We start from the raw sequence: 26,427 nt of genomic DNA, 5'->3' as shown, positions 1-26,427 counted from the left end.
AATAAAATTGTACTTGTAACATATTGCGCTGATTATTGCGATAAAAAACAATGACATAATTATAATTGCACTACGAATTGCTGTGAATACGGTAAGGCAGTATAAGCTCAGGTAAAGCTCATAGCACGATCATCAGATAACGTTAGCTGTATGCTATGCTACTATCTAAGCTAACTAAAAAACACACTAACAACGAGAAATGTTTAATTTCACAATCTATAGCTTCGGTTAAATACTAGTATATGAAACGTATAATTTAAAATACATTAAATACATTAATGACTCGTTATAACACAGTACAAACGTCTTCTATAATAAAGTGATTTTGTATGATTTGTAAGCAGGCGCTAAAGCGATTACCCATAAAACATGCTTTGAACCAATCGGATTGCTTGGGTCCTCAGCCCGGACCCATCACTTCAGAGTGACCGGATACTTCCATAGACAGTATAAGAAATGGACAGAGTCATCTCATTGGAACTCAATTGAGGCAAGTGAAGGCCATTTTCAGCGATTTTGTAGGACTTCCGTTCCTGACGCACAGACTCAAACTGAGCTTGACGACGTAGATGTGACTTGAGCAACCCGTCTGTCTTCTAGTGGCTGTGGCATGAGAAATCTGAATCATTCCCTTCCGAATCTTGCAGAGACGGAGATCGTGAGTAGGAGGTGTCCATGAGCTAGGAGCAGGAGAAACTTTTGCTAGGAATTCTGATTAATTATTTTGTCATTTTGCCTCCACGTCTCCCCGTTTGATCGCGAGCTTCTCCTCCCGTCAATACGGTAATCTCTCTACTGTGCGACAGAGAGTCGCGTGGTTATGACTCAATCGTTAGCCTACTTTTACAAAAACTGTTTTTACGGGGCCATAACGTAAGCTACAAGGTAATGGAGCATTTTATACATTGTCATGTTTCTTTAGAAATAAATAATGGACACATGGAGTCTTCAAACGCCTCAGATGTAAAGTTATTCGCTGTCAAAGTGACGCCAAAATGCAGGTGAAGTTCTGCTACAAGATGGTGGCACGCGGCCGGCTTCAACTTCCGGTCGACTTCCTTCCCGCTTGGATACTTCACCACACCGGTGTCCTTTTGTAGCTTCCGCATATGCCGTCACACATTACGTCATGACGCAACCAAGCAGGATTGGCTTAGTTTCATTCATACTTCAGAGGCGCTACGCTAAGGGGCGTTCCCCAAAGTGTCATTCGACGCAGTTTGAGTTCCCTCGAAAGGGAACTGCATTGTAATTCCACAAAATGACAGCATACCTTTCCATTTAATCACAAGACACTGGATTTTTCTATCAATGTGTAGTGGGATAAATGGTGCATTGAGCGTGGTGTTTATTTTCTAACATGCCATAGGTGCACAAGTTGTCCAATCACATGTCTTTAGTGGGTATAAAAAGGGGAATTTTAAGGCACCGCTTGTGTGTCAGAGCACCGTTTGTGCGTCACTGCCTGTGGACCGCAGTGCCCGTTGTGTTCATTGAAGCCGGCGGGGCAACATTCTGACGCTGCTGCTTTTTTTACATTTGTTTCCCGTGATCTAAACCTGCTCTTTATCGTGTATCCGTGCTGTTTACTGGTTTTCTCCATCAGACCAGTTATCCAGAGCCGAGACTTCAGGGCAGGCAGCTAGTTGGCCTTCTTGTGCGGTGGTAGGACTGTCACGGAGTGCAGTGTGTTCATGCTTCATCTTATGTGTGTGTGTGTGTGTGTGGTGTAGTGAGATCTGTGCACCTGGTGGTAAGAGTTTTGTGATTTATAAGAGCCTTGTGCTCATTAAACTAGTTTACCTGCCATAGGTAAGCCTCGGTCTCCTTTTTCATGTTTTCTAGTGTCTTCAATGTTTGCATGTTCTAGCCCCAGTCCTACAGTCTTTTAATAATCTTTTAAGATTCATGCTTGATTATAGTGAAATACAGCTTTTGTACTTTTGTATCCATGTCTCAGGCCCTTCTTTTGAAACCATGTTCATGTGTGTCCTTTTTGTAGGCAATTAGCCTATAAGTATTAATATTTCCCTGTTTAACAGGGTGGCGTAGTCAGCTGCATTTAGAGGGGATCTCACTCCGATTATACTGTGCCGCTACAATGTATTTCAACATGGTCTGCATTCACCAACCACAAAACATCCTGAAAATAGATACAACTAAAAGTTGTTCACTTTATGATTTTTGTTTTTATTTTCAACTGCACATGATCTGTCAAATTGCTCCTTTTTGACTATTTGAAAATAGACAAAATGACTGTAAACCCCACAGTTCCCCGCACTTCATCCATGATCACTTTCCTTAAAACAGTGGAACATTGCAGTTGCAGCTAGAACTCACTTTGAAAAACAGTAAAACCTTATTAATTATTAACCACTGCTAACCCATTTTAACTGCTTTGACTTTCTACCAATGGTGTACTTAACTCAGAGTTTACTTGTACCGTCATTACCTCTTGTTATAGAGAAATCTATAACAAAACACCCTCCATCCTGTCAATTAATTTAGATAATGTATTATATTCAATCTCTTTTGCCCCATCTATGATTATAAAGCACTTAATGACGGTGAACAGAGAAGGAACATCCTATAACAACCTAGTTACTGACAGGATGGACGGTGCATTACATTAAATTCCATATTCTTATGGCAAACACATTACATTGGCTCTTTTACATTTCCATAGACAACTGCAAATAACTGACCTCCCTTTGACCAATAAAATAATCCATATCAATTGCAGGAGCTGTTTGATTCACACACATAATGGCAGCACTCATGGCAAATTTATACATGTATTGGTGTTTTTTAAATCTAAAATACTTTTTCTCAATTTATTCCACATTCATGCCTTTTCATTCTAAAACACCTACCAATGACACAGTGAACACATTCAAATAAAGACAAAAACTGTAACATACATTTTACATCAAGAGCTTCTTCTCAAAACCTGATTTTGATATTTTAGCTAAAATAATTCATTTTTAACTTTTAAGTTAAGTTTTTCTTTTCTGTAGACTATACACTATTTTAAATATAGTTATAAGTAATACTGCAACAAAAATAAATATTCAGTAAATGTCATGGTTTGTCATAATACATTTTAGACAAGTACAAAATGGACCTACCCATGCACTCAATTAGTATGCAACAAAATGTTGTTGTATTTGTCACTGACTGGGGCAAAGCTGTGAATGGGATGTTGAGCACAGTTCAGAAAAAAGCTAAACATCTACTACCACAGCCAGAACATTGTGGGTAGAGCCAGTGGGATCTTTACTATCCATTTGGATATATCAGCAGAAAGTTTCCAGTGATTGCAGTGTAGTTGCTAGTTCCATGTCCACAGGCAAGTGTAGAAAGTCTTTTTGTGGTAATCAATTTGGCAATCCTGGGGGCGAAGTGATTTGTTGTTGGGTTTTTTTTTGTCATTTTTTTTAACCACTTTTTTCCCCAAACAGATTTGGTCTGTTATTTGAAGTTGAAGATGAAGTGAAAAGCTAAATTCTGCAAAATGCTTTTCTGAGCAACAGCAGAGTAAACTAAAGTCCTCTGAATTCAGAGAAAATGACTTACTCTTGTGAATCTTGCAAGCAAACATGCAAAATCTTCATACTTTTCACATGAGGACACAGAAAGAGTTTTTGACTTGTCTGATCTTATCTTTTTTTCTATTTTTTCTTCTTTTTTTCTACCTTTGGTTGGTCAATCACAATAATGGCATTTTTAACTAATGTTTTTTTTTTTTTTTTTGTAAAGTTCTGCCTCCTGTTATGGAAGGCCAAAGGGACTACCTTTATCCCTGCCATATACACTTACTACCTTAACCCTGGCACACTCTTAATCTGCTTTTCAGCAAGATCTTTACTAAAAAAAACAGTATCGTTTTCAAATCTTCACAAAGAAGAAAGAGTAAGAGCCCAACCCCCAAAGTTATTCAACAAAAATAAAGTAATACAGTATGTAAAAAGAATAATCCACTCTGGAAAAATAAGATAAGAATAACCAAATCCTCTTTGGCGAGAAAATTCAGACTCGTATGGAGAAATCAAGATGGTTGATGGGCAGCCACTCAAGGTTTCTGAGTGTTCAGCATGACGTTGGAGACAAAACGGATAATGTCTGAAGCAGGCTGGTCTGGTTCCAGCTCAGCAAACAGGTGACTCACATTATCAGTTGTGCTGCCTTTTTTTCGAGCCACAAACCCAAACAGTCTGCATTATAAACAAGAGTACATTTTTGTTAGAGCAATATATTTCTCTCTTTAACAAAAGTTTTGACAATGATTCAATCTGGCATACTCACTTTGCTACCCCACCCTCTGCTTTGTTCCACCTGTAAGAACAATAAGCCAGATGATCTCATTGAATTTAATGTCAAACATATTTCTGAAATTATGAAATGTACATGGATCATGCAGAAAAGTCAACTAAAATATCTAACCAAAACACTCACTTTCTGTCTTGTGGGTCCAAATTGCAGTATGTTATCATGTTGATCGGGTAATGACGTCTGAAAAAAATCCTTCAAGAAAAAATAAGTTTGGTTATACAAAGGACACATGCTTGATTCAAGACAACAGTTTAAAAATGAATCCTATTAAATCCACTCACTTCCTCTGATTGTCGGTGAGTGTGATGCCCTGTATGGACACTTTGAAATGGACAATGGTTGCCATAGGAGCAGATTTGGCAGCAAGCGTTTCAGTGATGGCTTTGGCCACAGCCTGAGGACCGGTCAGAGATTCCATATCCACAGAGTTTATGTACAAAACATTACATGCTAGGGGAAAAATATTAAATAAGTGCAAAATAGAGGCTGCATCCTGAAACTTGTTTGTCTCAAACAACACCAAAAAAAGAGGTGTAAAGTCCTCCTCAGTATTTTGTTCCAATCACCTGGATTTGCTAATTAGCACAGTTTTTCAGCCAGGAGATAGAACTAATTAGTGAAATCAGCTGGCTGAGTTCATGGGTGGAATAAACATATGGCAGGACTTTTACTTTCTGACCCCTGGACTTTACACCTCTGGGTTAAAGATACTAAATATAAACTCGGCAAAAAAAGTGCCAAACCACGTGTAACCATATGTCCCGCCAGAGGTGTATGAGAACTTGCAAGTTCCTTGGTGTAAGAGTGTGGTAACATCTCACAGCAAAAACTGACAAATCTAGTACAGTCCATGAGGATAAGATGCACTGTAGTACTTAAAGTGGCTTATGGCCACACCAGTTTCAGACTGCTACTTTTGATATTAACCTTTATAAAAAAAAGAATATATAATATATATATATATATATATATATATATATATATATATAATAATATTTTAACATTCTGTTTGTGTTTTAAATACAAAATCAATTCAGATGGCTGTGGTGGTTTGACAGTCAAGTCAGCTGCTATCACCTTATTTCAGGACCGGTTTCAGGTGCATATGGTGAAAGTACTGTAGATGATGTTCATAGCCAGTAGTTAATATAAAATTAGCATGCAAACCTAGGATATGATATGCCAAATTTACCATAATAATCTTCAGTAGGTTTAGGAGGTCCTGAAGTGGTAGGAAATTGACAAGAAATTAGGAGAAAAATAAGATATATAGAGAGCAATAAAGGAAGTGAAACAGAAACATAAAGATAGAGACTCACCTGCTCCCTGCTTTAATAAATCCATGGTTGAACAAGTTGGTGTTGCTAACTCCAAGGCCTCTTCATTTGGATCTGTTCACAAATAAAAGTAAGAGACAAAGACTCAAAAACCAAAGACTGATTTGATGAAATTCAAATTAACACTGAGTGAAAAAAACAGCCAGTGTTTAGGGAACACAAATAAAACCACCATCCACTGAGAAGAGGTCAATTACAGAGGCTGCAGGAATGGGGTGACAATGGCATTCTCACCTCTTGTAGGAATCATAAGCTTGCATGGAAGAGCCAAAGGTGTGATGGCATGTTGATATACTAGAGCAGACAGACACCCTGTAAAGACACACATACACACACAAAAGACAAGTTACAGTACACAAACAAGCTGATGGGTGGAAGACTACAGACATAGTATTCAAAGGGTACCAATTTAAGTCAGTGCAATAGACAGCAGACAGAAATACAAACGTCTGTCGGAATTCATTATTACCGAAGTATGGTTCGTTTGGACAACCCTTAAGTCTCACGCCCTTGGCACTGGTTTCAATCAAGAAGTGTCGTACCAACTCATTTGTGATGTCTCCAACTTCAAGGTAAGAACAAAAGATAAATGAGGAGGAAGGTCTGTTCAGTGATGACGGAAATGATGACACGCAGTTATTTTACCTTTCTTGTTCTGCTGCATCATTGGAGGGGGAGAGGCTACTTTCATGGCCAAACCATATGCTCCTCTGAACGAGTTACTGTCTCGAATGACAAATGCTCCTGGTTCACGATCTTTAAGAATACAAATGGCTGAAACATACAAATGAGAAAATGTGTCACCAGTCAGTTATACTTCCTTATAAAGGCAAAACACAGTAAACAGAAAATATTCTGTAATAACCAAAATGGGGCTTTGACAGGGCTGGGCATTTCTAGTCCTCGAGATCCACTTTCCTGCAGAGTTTACCTCCAATCCAGATAAATGTTTGTCGTGTTAAAATGCTTTGTTGTTTGAAAGAATTAGGAATCATGGAGGTTGCCAGATTCATACTTGCCTGTTTCTTGGGGAAATGTTATTTTAACACCATAAACCAAAAGAAAGAAAAAGAAAAACACATAGAGTATCTAATACATGTAAATAAATGTTGATAAGTGGAATGCTGCACTGTGATAATGTTTTTTGTTGTTGTTGTTGTTGTAAATATCAATCAAAATCTCCCAAAACAATTATCAATAGGCTTAAATCAAGCACTAGGAGTATTTAAATATTATACTTAATTAAATGTGCCTGATGGATATAACGACCACGCAAAGCACACAATAAAGATATACCAGTCACAGCAGCAAACTCGGGCATCAAAATTATCTCAGAGTTTCCCAGTAGTAAATACCACTTGAGAGGGCGTTCATGTCCAGTTTCCGACTAGGAAGCTCATATTTACGAAATTTCCAATAGCATGTGAAGGCAGCATAAGCTCTGCAGGGAAATGGATCTCGAGAGCCAGAGTAGCCCACCCGTGTTTTGATATGGCCGCTCCTGTGACAGAGGGGTTTGGCTCCACTCTACACGGATTCAGAGAAAACAGTATGTGAAAACTGATATTAAATCTCTCACCTTGTTCCCTGGAGATTTCTGGTTTGTACCAATATTTGGATGTATCTTGAACAAATTTGATATTCAATCTAATATCTGGAGGTCCATCGGCTGAAAAGAATAAATGGTTTGCTGAATAGTTTATCAAATAAGTACACATCTGTTTTATTTAGTGATTTCATTTGCATGGTTCCTAGCTGGATTTCTTATCTTACCATATATTGAGGTGATTTCAGGTCCTTGTGGTGGCAATAGTGTAGGAGTTGGAGCTTTCCTACTTTCTGTGCTGTCTGCTGGAAAACTTTCAGAATTTCCTGCAATGGATGCCGCTCTTGTGTCCAGGGGCAAGAACAATGAGGGGCTACAGGATTGCTCTAGGGCAAATGTGGGGGTAGCAGGTCCAGGCTGAACCATAGAAGTGGTGCTTTGCCTGGACTGTGTCCCATGTCTCTCATCTGGAGTGACCTGGCCCCTTGATGGAGCTTTGTGATCTGGGCTAGAGGAAACTGGAGCAGGTGAGAGTTGACGGTCTAGCACAGGACTTGGCGGGATGAATTTGCCACTGCGACCCAAAAGAGGACTGTTGGGAGTGGTTGGTTCACTGCTGCCACTGGCTGTTGCTATACGTCGCCCCAAAGAAGGGCTGCTCTGACCACCAAGCCTACGTTGAAGGGCAGGACTTGGCGGTGTATTGGTGGCCACCGTACGGTGGAGTGTGTTGGGGCTTCCTGGAACATGATGAACACCCATGATGTTAACAGTGGCCTCATCAGGGTTAAGGTAAGTAAAGGTGTCTGGAAAGAGAGGAGCCCGGATGGGCTCAGATGGAAATGATGCAAAGGCAGGCTGACTGCCAAAACTGTTTGAAAACAAAAGAGATAAAAAGAGAAAGTGTGAATACATAAAAGAAAACAGATACATTTCACCCAAACAAATGAGGACACATATTTTTGTAGTGTAGTTCTTGAGTAACTATGTAATTAGAGATGCGTTTTAGCACCATGTTCAGAGTAAAAAAAAAAAAATGTGCTCACATTTTAGGCACATGTTCATGTTGTGATTAGTAATTAATGGTAATTCTTTATGATTTGTCATAGTTAATAGTTCTTAATAAGGCTAATCTTATTCAGTAGTTATTGATTATCTAATAAGGAATTATCTCAGTCATAAATGTGTTATTACTTACTGATTAGTTCATCTTGTTTCCATATTAGTTAATAGTATTAGCTGAAGTGTTAATGTAGCAATGAGGACACATATTTTTGTAGTGTAGTTCTTGAGGAACTATGTAATTCGAGATGCATTTTAGCACCATGTTCAGAGTAAAAAAGACAAATTTGCTCACATCTCAGGCACATGGTCATGTTGTGATTAGTAATTAATGGTAATTCTTTATGATTTTTCATAGTTAATAGTTCTTAATAAGGCTAATCTTATTCAGTATTGATTATCTAATAAGGAATTATCTCAGTCATAAATGTGTTATTATTTACTGATTAGTTAATCTTGTTTCCATATTAGTTAATAGTATTAGCTGAAGTGTTAATGTAGCACTACCCATTTGTCCTGCAGTGCTTCCTATGACAGACCATAATTCTAATGTTTTACCATATTTTGGATTTGAAAATGGGACGGTGGTCAGATAACAACACTTACCCATCAGAACAAGATTTGTTAACTGGCTGAGGTGGGTTGAAAGTATGGGCAGGAGGAACTGGTCTTTCAAAAGCAGAGGAGTATGGGTGCTGCAATGGAGAAATCAATCCTCCTCCTCGGACTCCTGTTCCCATGAAACAATGTGGCTCTATAAGAAAAACAAAAACATAAACAAGAAATATAACTTGGGAATACGAAAAACAATATATATCTGTGAATAACTTTTACTGGCACTGTCTCAACATTATATGACACAAATTTGGGCAGTATGTAATTAAAGCTCTAGGATGAGTTCAAAACAGTTGGTTTTTAAAATTCAAAATGGCAGATAGAACGATGGGTAATATTGTATTAGGACTTGGTCTTGGATGACCAAAATAGCTGCCCGGAGACTTTGCAAATATGGCCACAGAGTGAACAGACTTTCCTTGAAAGGGACTTTGAGCATGCTCAGGACATTGTATAAATCTGGGGTAGCCGACCCTGCTCCTGGAGAGCAACGGTCCAGAAGAGTTTAACTCTAATCAAACACACCTGAACATGATTCAGACAGGTGAGTGGGAGCAGGTTGGATAATTAAATATGTATTTTTCTTTTTGTTACACTTTATGCTGCCTTATTAGGATAAAAGAAAGGTGTTTGAGCATATTTATTTATTATTTGAATTGTATTGGGAAAAAAACTTTCAGAGTCACCGAGCAGAGCCCTTTGTCAAAATATGTTTACACTATAATACTGAAATACCATTTAAATAGAACCCACATAAACATAAACAAAAATGGTTTTCAGAAGTTAACAGGAGTGAATGTGTGCAGGAGGGAACGTGTAGCATTCTTGAGCATAATGACATAATGTCATTGTATGGGTTCCCACTGTCAAAATAGTCTTACCTTCCATACCATCACTATAATCAGAATCTGACAGCGTCAGACACAAAAAGAGAAAGAGGAGTAGTGACTTTTTATTTATTTATGGGGGGTTATAAGGGGAAGAGAATATTAACAGTGTGAATGTGGTGAGAATGCAAAGCAGGAAGGCAGTGACAGAAATAAGCACTGCAGATAGATGAGAGGTGTGGGGCAGAGGGGTATTTCTGATGTAATGATTAATAAAACAAGCAATGCACTTAATACATTATTACAAAATTGGAAAATATAAAATTGTATTATATTATATTATATTGTATTATATATATATATATATATATATATATTATTTCCATAATACATCACATTAAAGAAAAGTGGATGTTACAGTGGACTATACTGGTTTTATAGGAACTCACCTGAGCTGCTTTGTTGTACCAGAGCTTCTGCAGGGTTCTGGGCCTTCAGGCCTGTGGCTGGCAGAGTGGCCTGCCCAGAATGACCTATTTAAACAAAAGGGGAGAAAGGCAGGGAAAAAAGACTTTGATTGTCAGGCTTAAGCTGTCCATCTCAAAAATGTTATACATATTTGAGGTAAATAATGGCAATAATTTAAGCAGTAAGGAGGTGCCATTGATTCATGCAAATGAACTCCAAACTCAGAAGCCAAAAGCAAGACACGAGTCAAGCAGGGATATACAAGTGTTGAAAGGGAAAAATATAAGTAACTTTAAGTTTTATAATAGGCTTCCCTTAAATCATTAGATTTGTGTGAAGGAGCTAAACTACTCACAATATACATATGGAAAGTATAGCTAATTTCAGAGGTAGTTACAACAACAAAATCAGTTACTATTGTACTGATACATATAGTATCAAACCTCGCGTTATGCATGGACCGCTTCTCACACCTTTTAACATGCTGATAAATAAATAAATAAACAAATAAATAGGTCAGGGTAAAATGCATTTAAGCATTCAGCATTTAGCCTAACCTTGCCACAGAACAGTTTTTCACATGCAGCCTCCCTTGTCACAACAGATTTAGCAATTCTATGTAAGTTCAGTATTCAATGCAAATTCTTTCCAAGAATATTTTCATAATTGTTTGGTATTTGAAAGCCATAACATCCATATGTGCTTAGTCCATCCAAAACATTTTTCAACAGAGGAATTAATATTATGATGGAATGGAAGTATTCAATGGTTTTCACATTATGTAAGTGGTATACAATTAATACAAATATCATGAAAGTAAAAATGCAATTGTTATATTAAAGACATCACCTTCACATTTACCTTTACTTTTCTCATCTAAAGTCATGACAGAATTTTAACTGTCCATTATATACATTTATTTTGTTTATTGTTTAATATGAATCATGATTTCTGCAGGAAGGCTAAAATTACATGTTAAAAGAGAATGTGGTAAGGTTTTTGGCGACACAGGAAAGGTAGGGGTCAGGACAGGAGATATGTCTCACCACCACTATTGCGGGTAGGACTAAAAGGAACTGATTCCATCACCTCAAAGGCCTCCCTGTAACTATGCACAGGCTTCTGAAAGGGAAACATAGGATGAACTTTTTTTTTTTCAATCTGTCACAATAATAATCTATTGTGCTATGTACGGTAATACAACTGAGAGAAGTAAAACAAATGTGCAATAACTTATTTAAAACATATGATAAATAAAATGTTAAAATTGTTAAATTATATACCTCCTTGGGTTGTCCACCTGGGTTCATTGCAATTGTGTTGACAAACTCTGGAGACACAGGTTTCAATGGAGAACACACCCCGAGGGCTGCACTGTCATTTTGGCTACTGAGGTACTGGCTCTCACTGGTGGTTCGTCGGCGTATAGTTGGCATGGCTTCATCTGGGGTTACTGTACGTGAATGGGATCCTAAAGAACATGGAAGAGTGTTCTTAGTTCTTTAAACAAATGCAGATCATGTGCAACCAGGGTCTAATTTTAACTTTTTTGCTGATGCAGGTGAAAATATACAGGCCATAAATATTCCTTACTTTACTGTATTTTGCAAAATATCTATTAAATGTGTATTTTGTTTCTAATATCACAAATTACAGCCATTTTACTAAGATAGACCAGGCCCTACATTTTTCAGTGGCCTCTGGATGCAATGTTTTTGATGACTGAACGCTCCTTAGATCCGAGCCTTACATATTGTGTACCAACATTTGTGATAATAGCTGGTTGCATTCAAAAGTTATGGCCATTTCAGTAAAAGTGGAGCAGCCATGTTGAATTTAAACTTTGACCTGGTTTTGATATGAAATCATATTTAAATTTGCATTCATCTTTACCCAAGCATTCCAGTGATAAAAAACAGAAATAATATGAGGCAAGTAAGATGACAGAGATTTAAAAAGAGAGAATAGAAGGGAGTAGGGAACAGAGTGAGAGGTGGAGGATCGTGAGAGGGGACAAACCAGAGAAGGAATAGGAACGATGATGTTCGGACCGGATGGACATGCTCTTGGAGATGCCCCGGATGCGAGCGTTGTACTCTGGGTGGAGGAATGGAGTGGGTTGAAGAAGAAGAAGAGGAGAGTGCAGGTGGGGTATCAGTGGTGTGAGGGGTGGTCCATATGCCAGAGTAGAGACAGACAGAAGGGTGAACAACAAGAAAAATGAATAAATGGTGAAGCTGAACCCTAATTTCTGGACCTTGTCATATTTAATTAAAGTACAACGCTATATTACTAGAATCTGTTTTTGTAATTGTATGTGGATTTACATATGTGACTAAATAATTAAGTAACCAAAGCGATATAGTGGCCTGCTATAGCACTGAGCGGCACAAGAGACACAACAGCCTCCTTAGAATAAGTTTGCTTCAGTGAGCTCTTCCCAGCAATTCAATGAATTGCCAGAAGGTGGTGCTACTATGTATTGTCCTGTAAATTCAAAAGTCTGTTGTTCAAGCCAGAGAATGCATGGTACAGTAGCTGAAGCACAGCATGGTATGGGTCTATTTTGGTAGCTGGTGACTTACATCTATGCAGCTATTCACTCCTACACAGAACACAGTGTTGATGTGAACAGTGTGATTGTCTGCCAGGAATACTTTTCATCCACATGAGAAATGATGACACATCTATAATCTCCTTTCGTCATTCTTTAGTGTGCAAGTCAACTTTATAGTTCAGTATTAGAACATGTGTTCATTTTGTATCCATGCAGTGGGACATACCTTTCAGGGAACTTTTCCAATGTTTATATGTTTGGTCTAACTCCTATAGGACTAAATCAGGAGACGAGAGAACTTGATGACAGTTTTATGGCTTACCAGTGCTTGGTGTATTATTTTTTTTTGTCAAATATGATTCAATATTAGATCATGCACTCTATTTCAGTGAGTGAAATAACTTGTCCATATTATGAAGAGTTATATGAAAACAGGAGAAGACTAAGATATAGTCTCATGATGTTAAAATGATGTCAGCGCTGAGGCTAAGTAGAATCATTTCCTGATTATCCATCAAGTTGTAATTACAAACTTTGATAATGAACCATAATTGTGAGCCAGCTTCAGCTAAATTTGTCAATTTTTATTCTTGTTTTCTCTAAACTACAGAGGTAAAACCAAGAAAATGTATTACATAATCAATAGATGATTTATAGATTTTTTTTCTTCAAAATTTCATACATCTTGCATACACATCAAAAATCATGTATTCAGACCAAAGTGTTTCCATCTTCCTCACCTGCCACACGTTGGGCCACAAGACCCTCAATGTTTAGCATCTCTTCCTCAGACTTTGGCTCAGGCTCTTTTACAAGGGTAACAGGGGGAAGTGGTGATGACGATGTGCTGTAGCTTCTCTGAGGGCCTGGGATTGTGCCCTGAAGATCTGGAGAGTAAGACACCTCGCTAGCTCCTGGGTAGACATACTGGGGCTTGATTGGAGATGGGAGGGGTAAAGTTGGGGATGGTGTTGTAACTGAACCTCCATGGATACTGTAGGGATCTTGCTGATAGATTGGTGAATGGGCCTGAGGGGACTGAAAACCCCTTTGATGATTTTCAGATAGTGGAGTCATGGGGTAAGCAGGTGATGATCTTTGTGAGGACTGGCCAAAACTGGCAGAAGAAGAGAGAGGTGGGCCACCAGTGACGCTATAGATGGCCTGGTCAGCCTGGTAAGAAGGTCTGGCTAGTGTCTGGGCAAAAGGTGGTTGGAAAGCTGAGATGTTCTCACCAGGTGGAGCACTCTGAGATTTGGGAACTGGTGTATGTGAAGGCTCCAAGTCAAGCATGAGCATATTTAGGGCATCTATAGACTGTTCTACATCCTGCTGTGATCCTCCTCCACGAGTTGGGAAGTGTGGCAGGGTACCATTCGAGCCAAAGAAGGGGTCATCCACAAGACCATATTGATGCCAAGCACTGAGCCCTCGCTGCACTGCCTCTCGGCTGCTGGTATTACGTTCAGGAGCTTGTGGCATGTACCGAGGTCCTCCATCCAGCACCAGGCCACCATATGACTGCGAGCGATACATTCCTTCGTTCTGCCCACTGTAGTCTATCAGTCCATGTGCTGATGAAGACCCTCGAAGCTGGTGTACAGGCATCTCCTTTTTAGGCCTTCGCTCTAGGAAAGTACCACGTTGTCCGTCTACTTCTACTACGGTGGATTCAGTGACTGCTTTTCTGTCAGCTGGTGTATCTTGACCCTCAAAGGAGGACAGTGTGCCAAGACTGCCTGCACTGTTATCTCCAACCTGGCTTTCCGGTAACTCGTCGTCAATAATATCAGTTTCACGCTCAGCACCTGCTTGTCCGTTAACGTGGACCTGGGCAGGCACAAGGTGCCGCACACCACCCCCTGGGCTTGTGTTGGCAAAAGAGAGGAAATTCTGATGAGAGAGATGTGGTGGTCCCTCAGAACCACTCAGAAGCTGTTCCAACTCTCGGTTCTCACAAGGGCTAATTGCAGTCTCAGGAGGAACTTGGCTCACAGGCCCTGAGCATGATAAAGACTGTTGAGCATCATCTGTGCGGTCTGTCTTAACAGAAGCAGTGGAGTTGCCTGAGTCACTGCTGACAGAAAGGGCGTGATCTGCAGCTGGTAGTGGATGGTTGGCCACTGGAAGAGGAAGGGCGTGTTCAACTACAGGAGGAGCACGGTCAGTTGAATAAGCCCCACTGGCAGACACAATACCCTCAAGAGAGTCTTTCTTCTGAACCTGGACGTAAAGGCTGCTGTTTACTGGACCTTGAGAATGAGCAACGTCTGAAAGAGAGGTTATAAAAATAGCATTAATAAACTCAATTTGTTAGTTTTCTACATTCAAAATCGTATTTTCTGTACTAGATCACTCAAAAATTAACCTTTTCCATCATTTGCTCACCCTTTTGTAACGTCATTGAACCTATACATCTTAGTACAAATGACACATCCACTATTCTGGACAGTTTCTCTTCTGAAGTCAAATGATAGCTTTGACAATGGAGGCCAAAAATATCAAATTGAATCCATTATTATCTGAAAATCTTACCCTCCACCTGAGCTCTCAAATGTCACTTGCGCTCAAGTTCAATTTAAAAAGTAGTGTCTTTAATAAGGATATGCCCAAAGCTTAAATCAGAATTCTAAAAGGCACAAAAAAATGAAAAAAAATACATTCAGCAGAGCCCCTAAAGAGACATGGTTAGGCTTGCTGCAGTAGTCGGTTACATTACAGTACATCAGATTTCACTTATCATGTGAAGACAGTAAGGAGAGATGACTGATAGGAGTATGTCCAAGGATTTGGTGAACACCAGATCCTGGGCTTCATTGACAAATATCTTATCCTGTAAAATGTGTGGTCAGTACCGCTGCTCCCTATACACAGAGTACGTGTGATAGCGAATTTCGAAAGCAATTTTTTAATACCCCACATATTGATAGCGGCTCCCTGATGCCCGCAAAATATATACACAATCTAATTACCCAACTATATAATTGTGAGAGAATGCAAAAACATTGAAATATATTTTTTCCTCCAATCTCATATTTTTTCCATCACCATGGCCTGTTTAGGGGCTCCGCAGAATGTGTAATTTCCTTTCCGAACATAGCATTCAGCTACGGGCACATCCCTAGTCTTCAACATACAATACAAGGTTTGACGTTGACCTTTGGTTTGATGTGTCATGTGGCCAATCATGACACAGCAAGTTTAAAAAAGCATATTGAGATTGGAGAGCCAGAGCAAAGGGGAAGATTTTCAGTGAACAACAATTACAATTTTATTCTGTACCTTGCACAATATCACATTTAGAAGATTTAGAACATCTTCTGTTTGAGTCTCTTCAGCTATTTGCATATATCATACACAGTAATCAGTGATCCCCACATCAGACATGAACCTCTATGGATGGCTGCCTATATGGTAATGCATCCAAAAGCAGGTCAGTTTTAGCATCATCACACCTTTAATGTTCAAAGATGAGAGAAGAAAAAGTTAATTGGCCATCACAGATACAGGTTAAAGGCTTTGTGAGGTCAAGTTATTTGAGTTTTTGACACACCTTGTCTCTGGGGCAATGACACCAACCCTGCCACCTGATTTTGCTCAACAACAGAATGATGCCATAACCTTTTACCCAGCAGGTATAATTGTCATATTTCCCAACAGAAAATAGTACATTGGTCGCAAACTTCTAATGCATGACACAGGTGGCTGAACAGGAAACATAGCATTGCATTACATACCGGACGTCTGCCGGAAGCTAGTTATTTTAGTCGAAAAAGTTTTAAATATGGATATTTTTCTTACACAAACGCTTCACTTCAGAAGGACTTTATTGACTCACCAGAGCCGTGTGGAGCACTTTTATGATAGATGGATGCGCTTTGATGGACTTTCAAAAAAATATACCCATTCAGTCCGATTATAAAGCTTGGAAGAGCCAGGACATTTTTTAATATGGCTTGAGGGTAAGTAAATCATGGGCTAATTTAAATTTGTGGGTGAACTATCCCTTTAAATTGAGAGATATGCAGATAGTAATCATTTAATTCCTTTGTTGTCTGGCTGATATAGGCTGTAGCTGGCAATGTTGATTTTTAGTCATTTGAAATCCATCCTAACAGCTAGAATGATGCAGGTTTTCAGTCAAGTGTCTTTCACTGTCTGGCTGGTATAGGCTGTAGAGGACATTTGTTGTTAGTATCACAATTTTTTCCTCATTAACTGTGCCTGTCACATGTGACAATACCTAGGGATCCACTTTAGGGCTCTGTTGCCCGTTACATGCTCGGCTCCCTCTGGCTTCAATCTTCCACATATGCAAATCTAATATTACTGCTATACTGATGATTCTCAGCTCCACCTCACAGACCTAACCAGTTTTACAATATGTAAAATAAGTCTCTGTTGTCCCCAGAGTGTGTATGTGAAGTTTTAGCTCAAAATACCCCACAGATAATTAAATTAGTTAAAGCTACACTGTGTAATTTTTTTTGTTGATTCTTAGCAAAAAACACTTAGTTCTTTAAAAAAGATATGTGCTCATTAATGTATATTTACTTCTTTCAATTAATAAAGTATTATCGTAAGTTTATAATCTGCCATTGAAAGTACATACGGGTGAGGGGTTTGAATGCCGGTCGCCATGTTGCCCCTCCATCTTGAAACTACATTAGCCAAAGAGGGACATACCTGTAAATTCAAGCTTTGCCTTTCGCGCTTTACACTCAGTGACACAGAGACGAATGCGAGGGGGAGATTACTCGCGACTGCCGGCAGATTTGAAAGATTGCTGATGGAGGATCACGCCTATTTTCGAGGACATGTAGCAGAGTCACCAAGGAAGCGAAAGAGAGAATTAAAACGTCAACGCGACAGGCAAATCAGCAAGACCAAAGTCAATACTGGAGTAACTTTTCCCAGATGGAAAGAGCTCGAGGAGCAAAGATTTTAAAACGGACTCCGATGTTGCCTGCTTTCCTCTCGAGAGGTAATCCAGCCTATTTGTGTAAATTCTACGTTTTATAGTTGCTTGTCTAACCATAGCATGGTTGTGCATAACGCCAGAACGACCTCTAGTATAACTTGCGTTACTTTTCCTCGCGTCAATGGTGAAAAAGTATTGTTTACCTTGTAACATAAATCTGTGCTGCAACGGATCACAGGTGATAGTTTTAAAGGCGCAATTGGACGAAGTCGAACTGAAAGCCATGTTAATCTTGAAATAATACGGCCACCGTAGGAGTTAAAACGCCATCGAAATTGAAAGGAACAGAAACTAATATACACTGGGTAGTCATATACAATTTCACCGCTAGATGGGGGAAAATATCACACAGTGTAGCTTTAAAGTGGTCCCTTTTTGAGGGTCAGTAAAAACGTGTTGTTTCGTGTGTCCCTTTAAATGTAAATGAGCTGCTGCTCCCGGCAAAGAGGGCGGAGCTTCAAGAGCTTGTGTGTTAGCAGCTCCAATTACCTCACAGACAAGCAATCACATGTCAGAAACTGTTCTGCCTTTTATGTTTAAACTGGAGTCGGACAATGATGGAGAGACTCAAGAAGAAGTGACAACATGTAGAATGCAACAGGACGTTTCTGAATGGTTAGTTGATGAATTTATGTTCCTGATGTGGAGTTAACTATCTTCAAGTCATTGATTAGCATTTTCTTTAATGATAATCTATAAATCGCTCGTGTGGGAACTGTTGTAAGATGCCTACAGAGTGACATGCTATTGCATTTGTGTTACGTACTGTATTGCATGTGAAAAGACGGATGCGACAGCTTGAGCAGACTCACAAATGAGCTGTACTACAACAACTCTTCCTCTTCTCAACATGGACTACGTGTTCCCGGGGGCGGGGTTTATGCAAATGTTAGGGTTAGTGATGTCACTAGGGAGGAATGTCGTGTAGTCCCTACCAGCCGTTTGTTGTAGTCCCTAAAAAACGATTTCTTTAAAAGCAAATATCTTCCTTTGCTTTAAACTTTGAGCGTTGTAACTTTGCAGATGTTGCTTATGCTCAAACAGCAACATTACACACTAACTAAAGTTAGAAAAGTGAAATCATAATCAACCACCCCTTTAATACTTTTTAAATTGTACAGCACTTTGAATTGGCTGCTGTTGTTCTTAATGGCTAGTATGCTACTGTACATAAACACTGACCTAAGAACAGTTTTCAGCAGTACAGTGTTACTGTGCAGTATAAACAATTGCCACTGTAAATTGTACAAACTTTTGAAATGCAATAACACTGAAAGGAAATTATGTAAAAAAAAAAACTTGAGCCAAAGTTGCAGGTTTGACAAGGGAAATGAGACAGCAACTATAATATTTATAAGATTCCACAATTGCCCAATCACCACTGTATTCTGTGTCTTTTTTATGTCAGTTATGTAAAAACGTAGATTGGTCTAATTTGACACTGAAAAGTAAGACTGATTAACTAACTAACTAACTAACTAACTAACTAACTAACTAACTAACTAACTGCTAGTTGGTCAAATTAGTTCTTAAGACACAGTCTAAGAAAAACTCAATGGCTATGTTTATGCAACTGGCCCCTGGTAACTTATACCTAAGTAGTTTTGCGTAACTAGTGAATGATTGTTGTTTGGGGTTCCGAACATATGCACAAACTTGCTTGGCATAATGATGGCCAAGTCTTACTCAGTCTGTCTAGCAACAGCCATGCCAGTAGGATAGGGCCAAGGGAATGATATCATGGGTAAATAATGCCAGAGTATTGGTCAAGAGAGAGAAGAGGCAGAGGGCAACTTCAGTGCAACAATCTATAATCTTGTTATACTGGCCAAATGTATAAATAGAGAGGAAATTATAAGAACATTCTAATAAATAACAAAAGTATATACAAAGAGAGAGAGAGAGAGAAAAAAAAAAGTAAGGTCAGGGTATGAGAGGTGACAGACACATGGCAGACAGACAGCAGGGAGAGGTTGAAAAAAGAATATGAGGTGGAAAGCAGACATGTAGACAGCTATATAGAATGGCTGACAGACAGACAGACTGACTGACATACATACATGGGGGATACATGGGCGGGAATTTTACAGAAATAAATTGGCCCATTGGTAAGCTGACAAAAATGGCAGTGACATGTGAAAGCATAAGAGGCATCATGATCCAGTAAAAAAAAGGGGGGTGGGGTGTTGGCGGGGGGTGGGGTGTTGGCAGGGGGTGGACTGTTTATATGCAACATGAAGTCACATAGCGATCCAGCTACTGTTCAGTGAGAGAGCACAGCTCATTCATGTTGAGCATAACATCCTATCATCTCTCTCACACACACACACACACACACACACACACACACACACACACACACACACACACACACACACACACACACACACACACACACACACACACACACACACACACACACACGATAGAGAGAGAGATAAAACACCATTCAAATTATTTGCTAGTTGCATTTCTTGCCTCAAATGTAAGATTTCATTAGAATCTTAAGTAGAGGTAGAATCTTGCTCACATTATATATATTTTTAAATAAAATAAGAAAACACTCAGATAGAATGTAAAATGAGATCACAAATCTATGTTTATTTTCTTCTGATTTTGGAGTGTTTGGCCAGAGGATCATTTGGCTTCACGTTACACACAATTTTATAGGATTGGGGCACTGAATGGGGCCAGTCAAATTTTCAGCAGGGTTCAGTTTGCTCTGCTTAATTAAATATTTTAAGGGTAGCTGACTGAGATATTGAGGAGCTAAAGCCTCCTAAATAGTGTCCAGCCTATTAGTTTGGGTTCCAAAAAATTTTGTTTTGCTACACCATGCACACACACTTGCTACAGCTAATGCTACACACACTTGCTACAGCTAATGCTACAGCTAAGTTAATGCTACACCTGATAGTCCCAGTATGATTAGAGAATATTCAAAACAGCAAATTGTGGCCTTAAGTGGAAGCAAAGATGTCTTGTGCAAATTACATTTGGTTACATTTGATAAGTGACAGAGAAATGATTTTCTAGTTATTAAATTATTACATATTTCTGTAACACTTTACAATAAGGTCTCATTTGTTAAAGGGGTCCTTGATTATGATTTCACTTTTTTAACTTTAGTTAGAGTGTAATGGTACTGTTTGAGCATAAACAACATCTGCAAAGTTATGACGCTCAAAGTTCCATGCAAAGGGAGATATTTTCTTTTACAGAAATCGCTTAGTAAGGGTTACAACAAACGGCTGGTAGGGCTACAACGAACTTCTTCCCAGATTGGTGACATCACAAACCCTAAAATTTATATACATTTACATAAAAATGACAACATGGTGAGGCCATGTTGGGGTGCTTTAGAGAAGAGGAAGAGTTGTTGCTGTTTTTTTCCACCCCGGAAAAAGTTCGTCCTAAGGCTGACGAACTTAAAGAGGTTAACTTAAAATATATTTTTAACACTGTTCCTGAACATTATAACCTCAATGTTTGTCTGTGCGCTGCACATTTGATGGAAAACGGCTTCCAGAAGAGAGAACAATGCAGGCTATATGCACAAAAGCTTCTCCTGAAAGACGTAGCCATTCCCATTTTGTCGGGACAATCTTGTTTATGGATCATAACTTGTAATTATGTCTTATTATTTGTAGTTCTATTGTGAGTTTCAATTATAGGCTTTATGTAGTTGCTACGATAGCTATGATGTAAATGAAGGGAAAAAGCTATGCCTTTGCTAGCCTGCTAACTAACATTACAGTATTGATGTAGTGTTTACTTTAGCTTTTGTAAGGTCTTGCTTTTGTAAGACTGTTCACCGCCCCTTAAGCCGGGTGCACACTGTGCGATTTTAGCCACGATTTGGTCGTCTGAGACAAATTTAGCAAATCCTAAAAGAATCCTCTGATCCTAGGCTAAAATCTGAAGTCTTTGAACGTTAGTTTGACATGTTCACCCACAGCCGATTAATTACCGTTTTATCTCCGATGAAATTCTGGCAGCGTCAGAAGATTTGACTCACAGTCCTGCAGTGTGGCTTCTCCTAAGACGACCATCAAATTGTCTTCGTTTTTCAAGACAAGGCGTGACCAAAATTAACATTAGAGATTTCTTTGAAGCCACCATAATTCTATGCCGCATATAATGCAGCTCACATCACCGAACGTGTCATTGATTGATGATGTAAAACTCCGGACAAGTTTTCTTGCGTGCGTCCATTTTTAACACGTCTTGACTGTCGTACAGTCTGACATTAATGACAACTGAAATCTTACAGTGTGACATGGCTTACAGCGATGATCATGTTCGTACAGTCTGACAAGCACCAATCGGTGTGCACCCGGCTTTAGGAAAATTATCCATGATTTTGTGATCGATTACTGTTTGTATTACCATAGTTTATGTGATTAAATGGTGGATAACATCATATCTATAAGATAAAAAAAATTAAATAAAAAAACTTACCACTTTGAAACGTTCTGGGAAATATGTGCTTGCAAAGTCTGTGCTTAAAATCCGTTCTACACAGTCCTCTTGTTCATTAACATTGTCAGGGTCTGAATCGGGGTCTGAATCGGGTTCTAAATGGTTTGAAATTGATGCCATCATTAATATTTATATTTGAGTAGAGCTTGCAGTTATAAAGGAGCGTGACATTTCCACAACACGCGCTAAGAGCTGCCAATCACAACACACTGAGCCAGCTAACCAATCACAGCACAATTCGGAAGGAGGGGCTTCATTGAAAACGATGCGTTCAACCAGATTGGGGAGCTGTATTAATGTAAAATATGTGAAATATAATGTGTTTTTTGAACAATCAAGCATGAAACCATATTCTAGTACACCCCAAAAACAAAATGAAGAATTTGTAAAGGGCATAATAGGACCCCTTTAACATTATTGATGCAATAACTAACATGAACTAACAATGAATAATACATTCTTACAACATTTATTAGTCTTTGTTTATGGCAGTTAATAAAATATTCATGTTCACGTTAGTTCAGAGTGCATAAACTAATGTTAAAAAATACAACATTTAATCTTAATAATGTATTAGTAGACGTTAAAATTAACATTAACTAAATTTAATAAATGCTTTAGAAGTATTGACTGTTCACAAATGTAATGAATGTTAACAAATGAAACCTTATTGTAAAAGTGTTATATATTTCACTTGATTTTACCATCATCATTTTTCTTTATTTTAAAAGCTTTAAAATTCTAAATTGTTCTGTGTAACCCATTCAATGTGATCTCAGATTTTGGATTTATACAAGTTAATATGGCAATGATGATTCAATATAAGAACTACATAAAGATTATTGCGTTGCTATAAAAATAATAGAAAAGACCTACAGAAACTAGTGAAAAACCACATGTCCTTAAAAAGCACGTATTATCTAAGATGGTGGGTCAAACAGATTTGCAATAATCTAAAAAAAAAAAACAACAACAAAAAACATCACGTATCACACAGCAGCACAGATGATAAAATTACTTGTGACAAGACCCCAAAAAAGATATACAGTAGCAGAACATAATAATTACACCTAGTCACTTGAACGCACACATATACATGCATTGAGAATGAGTAGATAGTTTGAATGAGGGTACTTCGACTGTAACACTCACCTACTTTCAAGCCCAATGGAAAATAAAATTCAGTTCTGATTCCAAAAACGGTATTAAGCGCTGCTCACCAGAGACTTTGCCAGTCTCTATGTCTTCGTTGTGAGATCATTGTGTCTAGTTCATTAATCAGTCGATTTCTTTTGTGAGTCACTCTGACTAAGAGCCACAGTCACCTCTCTCTGTCTCTCTCTATCTGTTCCACACACTTCCCTCTTAGTCATTCCAAAAATGCCATGAAGCTGTGCAGCAGCCAAATATGGGAGCCTGAGCTGTAAACAAGCCCTGGTGGCTATACTGCCCCAGAGCACCCCTCTGTCTCTGTCATAGGAATACGCACACGGACACCACATACCCTTTACCTGGAAACACACACAAATTGAAATATGTAGAAAGAGATTTGAGAGTCTAATATCGCTTAAACTCTCTAAACTATGAAGTAAAAAGTGTCCCTTAACCTCAGCAGACTCTTTCTTCCTTTAAAAGCAATGTTTGTCTGTGTCTGCGCTTTTCAATGGCTGCTTTGTGTCTTAAGTTGTGTTAAGTGTCTGATAACATTCCAGTTTATTTAGCTTTTAATTTAGTTTTGCCAAAAATGTAAATTACATGTTGCATGCCATTTTAATATATAATCCTTTCGAGAGAGATAAAGGTTTACATATTTGGTTTACCAAACTTGACTCAAGCTCTAAGCACCCCTGAACTTCCTTAAATAAATATTAGTAATAAAATGGCTTGAGATGGTTGAGATGGGGAGGTAGAGGGTTGCTGGAAAAATTGTCACTGTAATGAGGTAAGCAGCCTTCTATACCGGTATATGATTACTCTTGTGTTGTGACTGGCAAGATTAGATAATTTAGAAATCCATAAAAAGGACAAGAATATAACAGGAGAGTTATAAGCAAGTTGCTTATCTACACAGTACACTGTATAGTTATTTATTTGTATGCAGCTCCATTAGAGATTAATTTTAATTGGGCTTTGTAATTGTGGATTTCCTTAGGGCTTTGCGCCATTTTCCAAAGCCCTGTCTATGTCAAGACTGCACCAATCTTTCCTTTACTGTCAATGTATCCATTGTGGATTTAACTGCGCGCGCACGTGTGTGTGTGTGCGCACACGCGTGTGTGTGTGTGTGTGTTTTGGGGTACCCACGTCTCCTGGCCTTACCCACCAGCCCTTCCTCCCAGAGGAGGACACTGAAGAGAGGAGTGTCAGTTTTCCACCCCTCCCTGGGGCTGCCAGCAGGGCCACTGACGCCTTCTATTTCTCTAGATGCTATTTAAAACTCTGATTGGCAGGAGGCATGGGAATGGCTCTTTATGGCAGACCACATGGTTTAAAAAAAATAAAAAATTAAGCCAAGGGGATAAGTGTCCTAATGACCCGATACACCATTTTTTATTATTATTATTTTTATTTTTTTAATGGATGAAAATAACCAAACAGCTATCCTATCATAAATCCAAATAACTTTATCAAATCTACAATATGCTGAATACCCAGAAGAACAATTATAATCCATGAAACAAGTCTTCAGGTGATTTCTAGTAGCAATGAGAGGAGAATCCATATATCTCATTTAGCCCTCCTTGTTCACTTGGGTGTTTATGCCAATCAGCAAGCTAGCAGAACAACTGACCCCCTCTAGTTCTATAAAGAAGCTGCCTTCGCCAAGAGCACAATCATTCCATTACCCCACAGCATGTAAAAGGAAATGAAACATGATGTACATACAAGGCCAAATGACCATTACATTTTGACCTTGTTCCCACCGTCAATTGCAGCAAAAAAATGTATACAAATCTCAGAATCACCACAAGATTCAGATAACACAGATATCTGACCAGTCAGCACCTTGAGCCTGAGCACACCAAGAATAGTTCCTCTCACCATCTTTAATGTCTTCAAATCTCCTGTTGAAGTTTTCATAAGAGTCCCAGCGGACCAGAGGATCCTGGGTGTTGTAGTCCACAGAGACACTAGGTCCGTTCTGTAGATGATCCAACCCTTAGAGGGACAAAAAATAACTTTGAGTTGAGGCCTTGCAGCATGTGGATCTCTTTTATCAAGATCTTATCTCTGTGCAGAAAAGATATACAAACTACAGTTTTGGTAATATTAAATTACCTTTGATTTTCTCTGGACCAAAAGAAAAGATAAACTCCACCTTCCCATATTCAGGAAACCTCTCATCTGCTAAATCACATATTTATGATCAGTCTGCATGCCACTGTGGTGGTGTTTAGTCTTTTTTTTATTCTCAGTTAATAAACATAAAGCACACTAACCTTTAAATGCCTCATCAAGGTCATTCTTGGTGAAGACCAGAGCTAAATTGTGTAATGCACATGTGTGGAACTGTACTCTGAAGATCACATCCCTACTGGGGTTTTGAAAACGCTTGTGATAACATTTCAGCTTCAGGATGGAGGATATGAAAAAGGGACAGAAAATGAAACATATTGGGAGAGTATGGAAAATATATTTATTGGAATCTTCTTCAACTATAACAATAATTTTGGTGTTGATATTGGTACTGTTGCACTTCCTACCAGTATATCTCCTTTTAGTAGCAGGCCAGGCTCAATGGTGATACAGATGCTTGTATGGCTGTCGCCTTGAACGTTACTGTAAAACAGAGAGGGAAGGGGAAGAAATTATGAATGGGGTTATTACAGGCATACTTCAAACTGTCTCGATGCTGAATTATACAAACTAAGCCTAAATTGATGACTAGCTTGTTAAAATATTATCCTCTGCTGAACAAGAACATAAAAAATTAACTAGCAGTAGTGGAATTTCTGGAGTTACACAGGATATTAATGCCATAAAAACACAGATAGAAAAAGAGATGGACAAGTGTTTGGCGCAAAAATCAGATGAGAAAATAATTCAAGGATCTTTTCTTGGCCAGGGCAGAGAACACAGAGGACCCTATCATTCAAACGTTAAACAAATGAACTGCAGCCTTGTCATTGTCACTGTCTCTGCCAACTTCCACATACACACAGAGGTACAGATTAAAATAGGTTAATCCCTTAACAAGAGGGCAACAGATGTTATACCAG

General features: G+C 38.7%; 1 protein-coding gene across 9 annotated transcripts in view; it reads right to left on the bottom strand.

Moving 5' to 3' along the window:
* Positions 1–2,147: 2,147 nt before the first annotated feature.
* Positions 2,148–26,427, bottom strand: part of tns1a (tensin 1a) — a 129,680-nt gene continuing 105,400 nt past the window's right edge. For 7 of the 9 annotated variants that reach the window (XM_082136685.1, XM_082136687.1, XM_082136689.1 and 4 more), the window contains 21 exons: positions 25,912–25,987; positions 25,648–25,777; positions 25,487–25,555; positions 25,250–25,366; positions 13,485–15,014; positions 12,207–12,284; positions 11,471–11,658; positions 11,234–11,309; positions 10,169–10,252; positions 8,884–9,031; positions 7,443–8,086; positions 7,249–7,338; positions 6,315–6,443; positions 6,139–6,234; positions 5,904–5,981; positions 5,652–5,723; positions 5,525–5,554; positions 4,614–4,782; positions 4,456–4,524; positions 4,306–4,335; positions 2,148–4,214 (listed from right to left, as the gene is read on the bottom strand). In XM_082136685.1, coding sequence (XP_081992811.1) covers positions 4,073–4,214; positions 4,306–4,335; positions 4,456–4,524; positions 4,614–4,782; positions 5,525–5,554; positions 5,652–5,723; positions 5,904–5,981; positions 6,139–6,234; positions 6,315–6,443; positions 7,249–7,338; positions 7,443–8,086; positions 8,884–9,031; positions 10,169–10,252; positions 11,234–11,309; positions 11,471–11,658; positions 12,207–12,284; positions 13,485–15,014; positions 25,250–25,366; positions 25,487–25,555; positions 25,648–25,777; positions 25,912–25,987 — 4,045 coding nt within the window. In that variant the 3' untranslated portion in view covers positions 2,148–4,072. The remainder of the gene's footprint in view (positions 4,215–4,305; positions 4,336–4,455; positions 4,525–4,613; positions 4,783–5,524; positions 5,555–5,651; positions 5,724–5,903; positions 5,982–6,138; positions 6,235–6,314; positions 6,444–7,248; positions 7,339–7,442; positions 8,087–8,883; positions 9,032–10,168; positions 10,253–11,233; positions 11,310–11,470; positions 11,659–12,206; positions 12,285–13,484; positions 15,015–25,249; positions 25,367–25,486; positions 25,556–25,647; positions 25,778–25,911; positions 25,988–26,427) is intronic. The other 2 variants (XM_082136684.1, XM_082136686.1) reach the window with 2 other exon arrangements.

The sequence above is a fragment of the Leuciscus leuciscus genome, assembly GCF_965113295.1.
Source record: "Leuciscus leuciscus genome assembly, chromosome: 14".
Lineage (NCBI taxonomy): Eukaryota > Metazoa > Chordata > Actinopteri > Cypriniformes > Leuciscidae > Leuciscus > Leuciscus leuciscus.
This window is presented reverse-complemented; position numbering and strand designations above follow the sequence as displayed.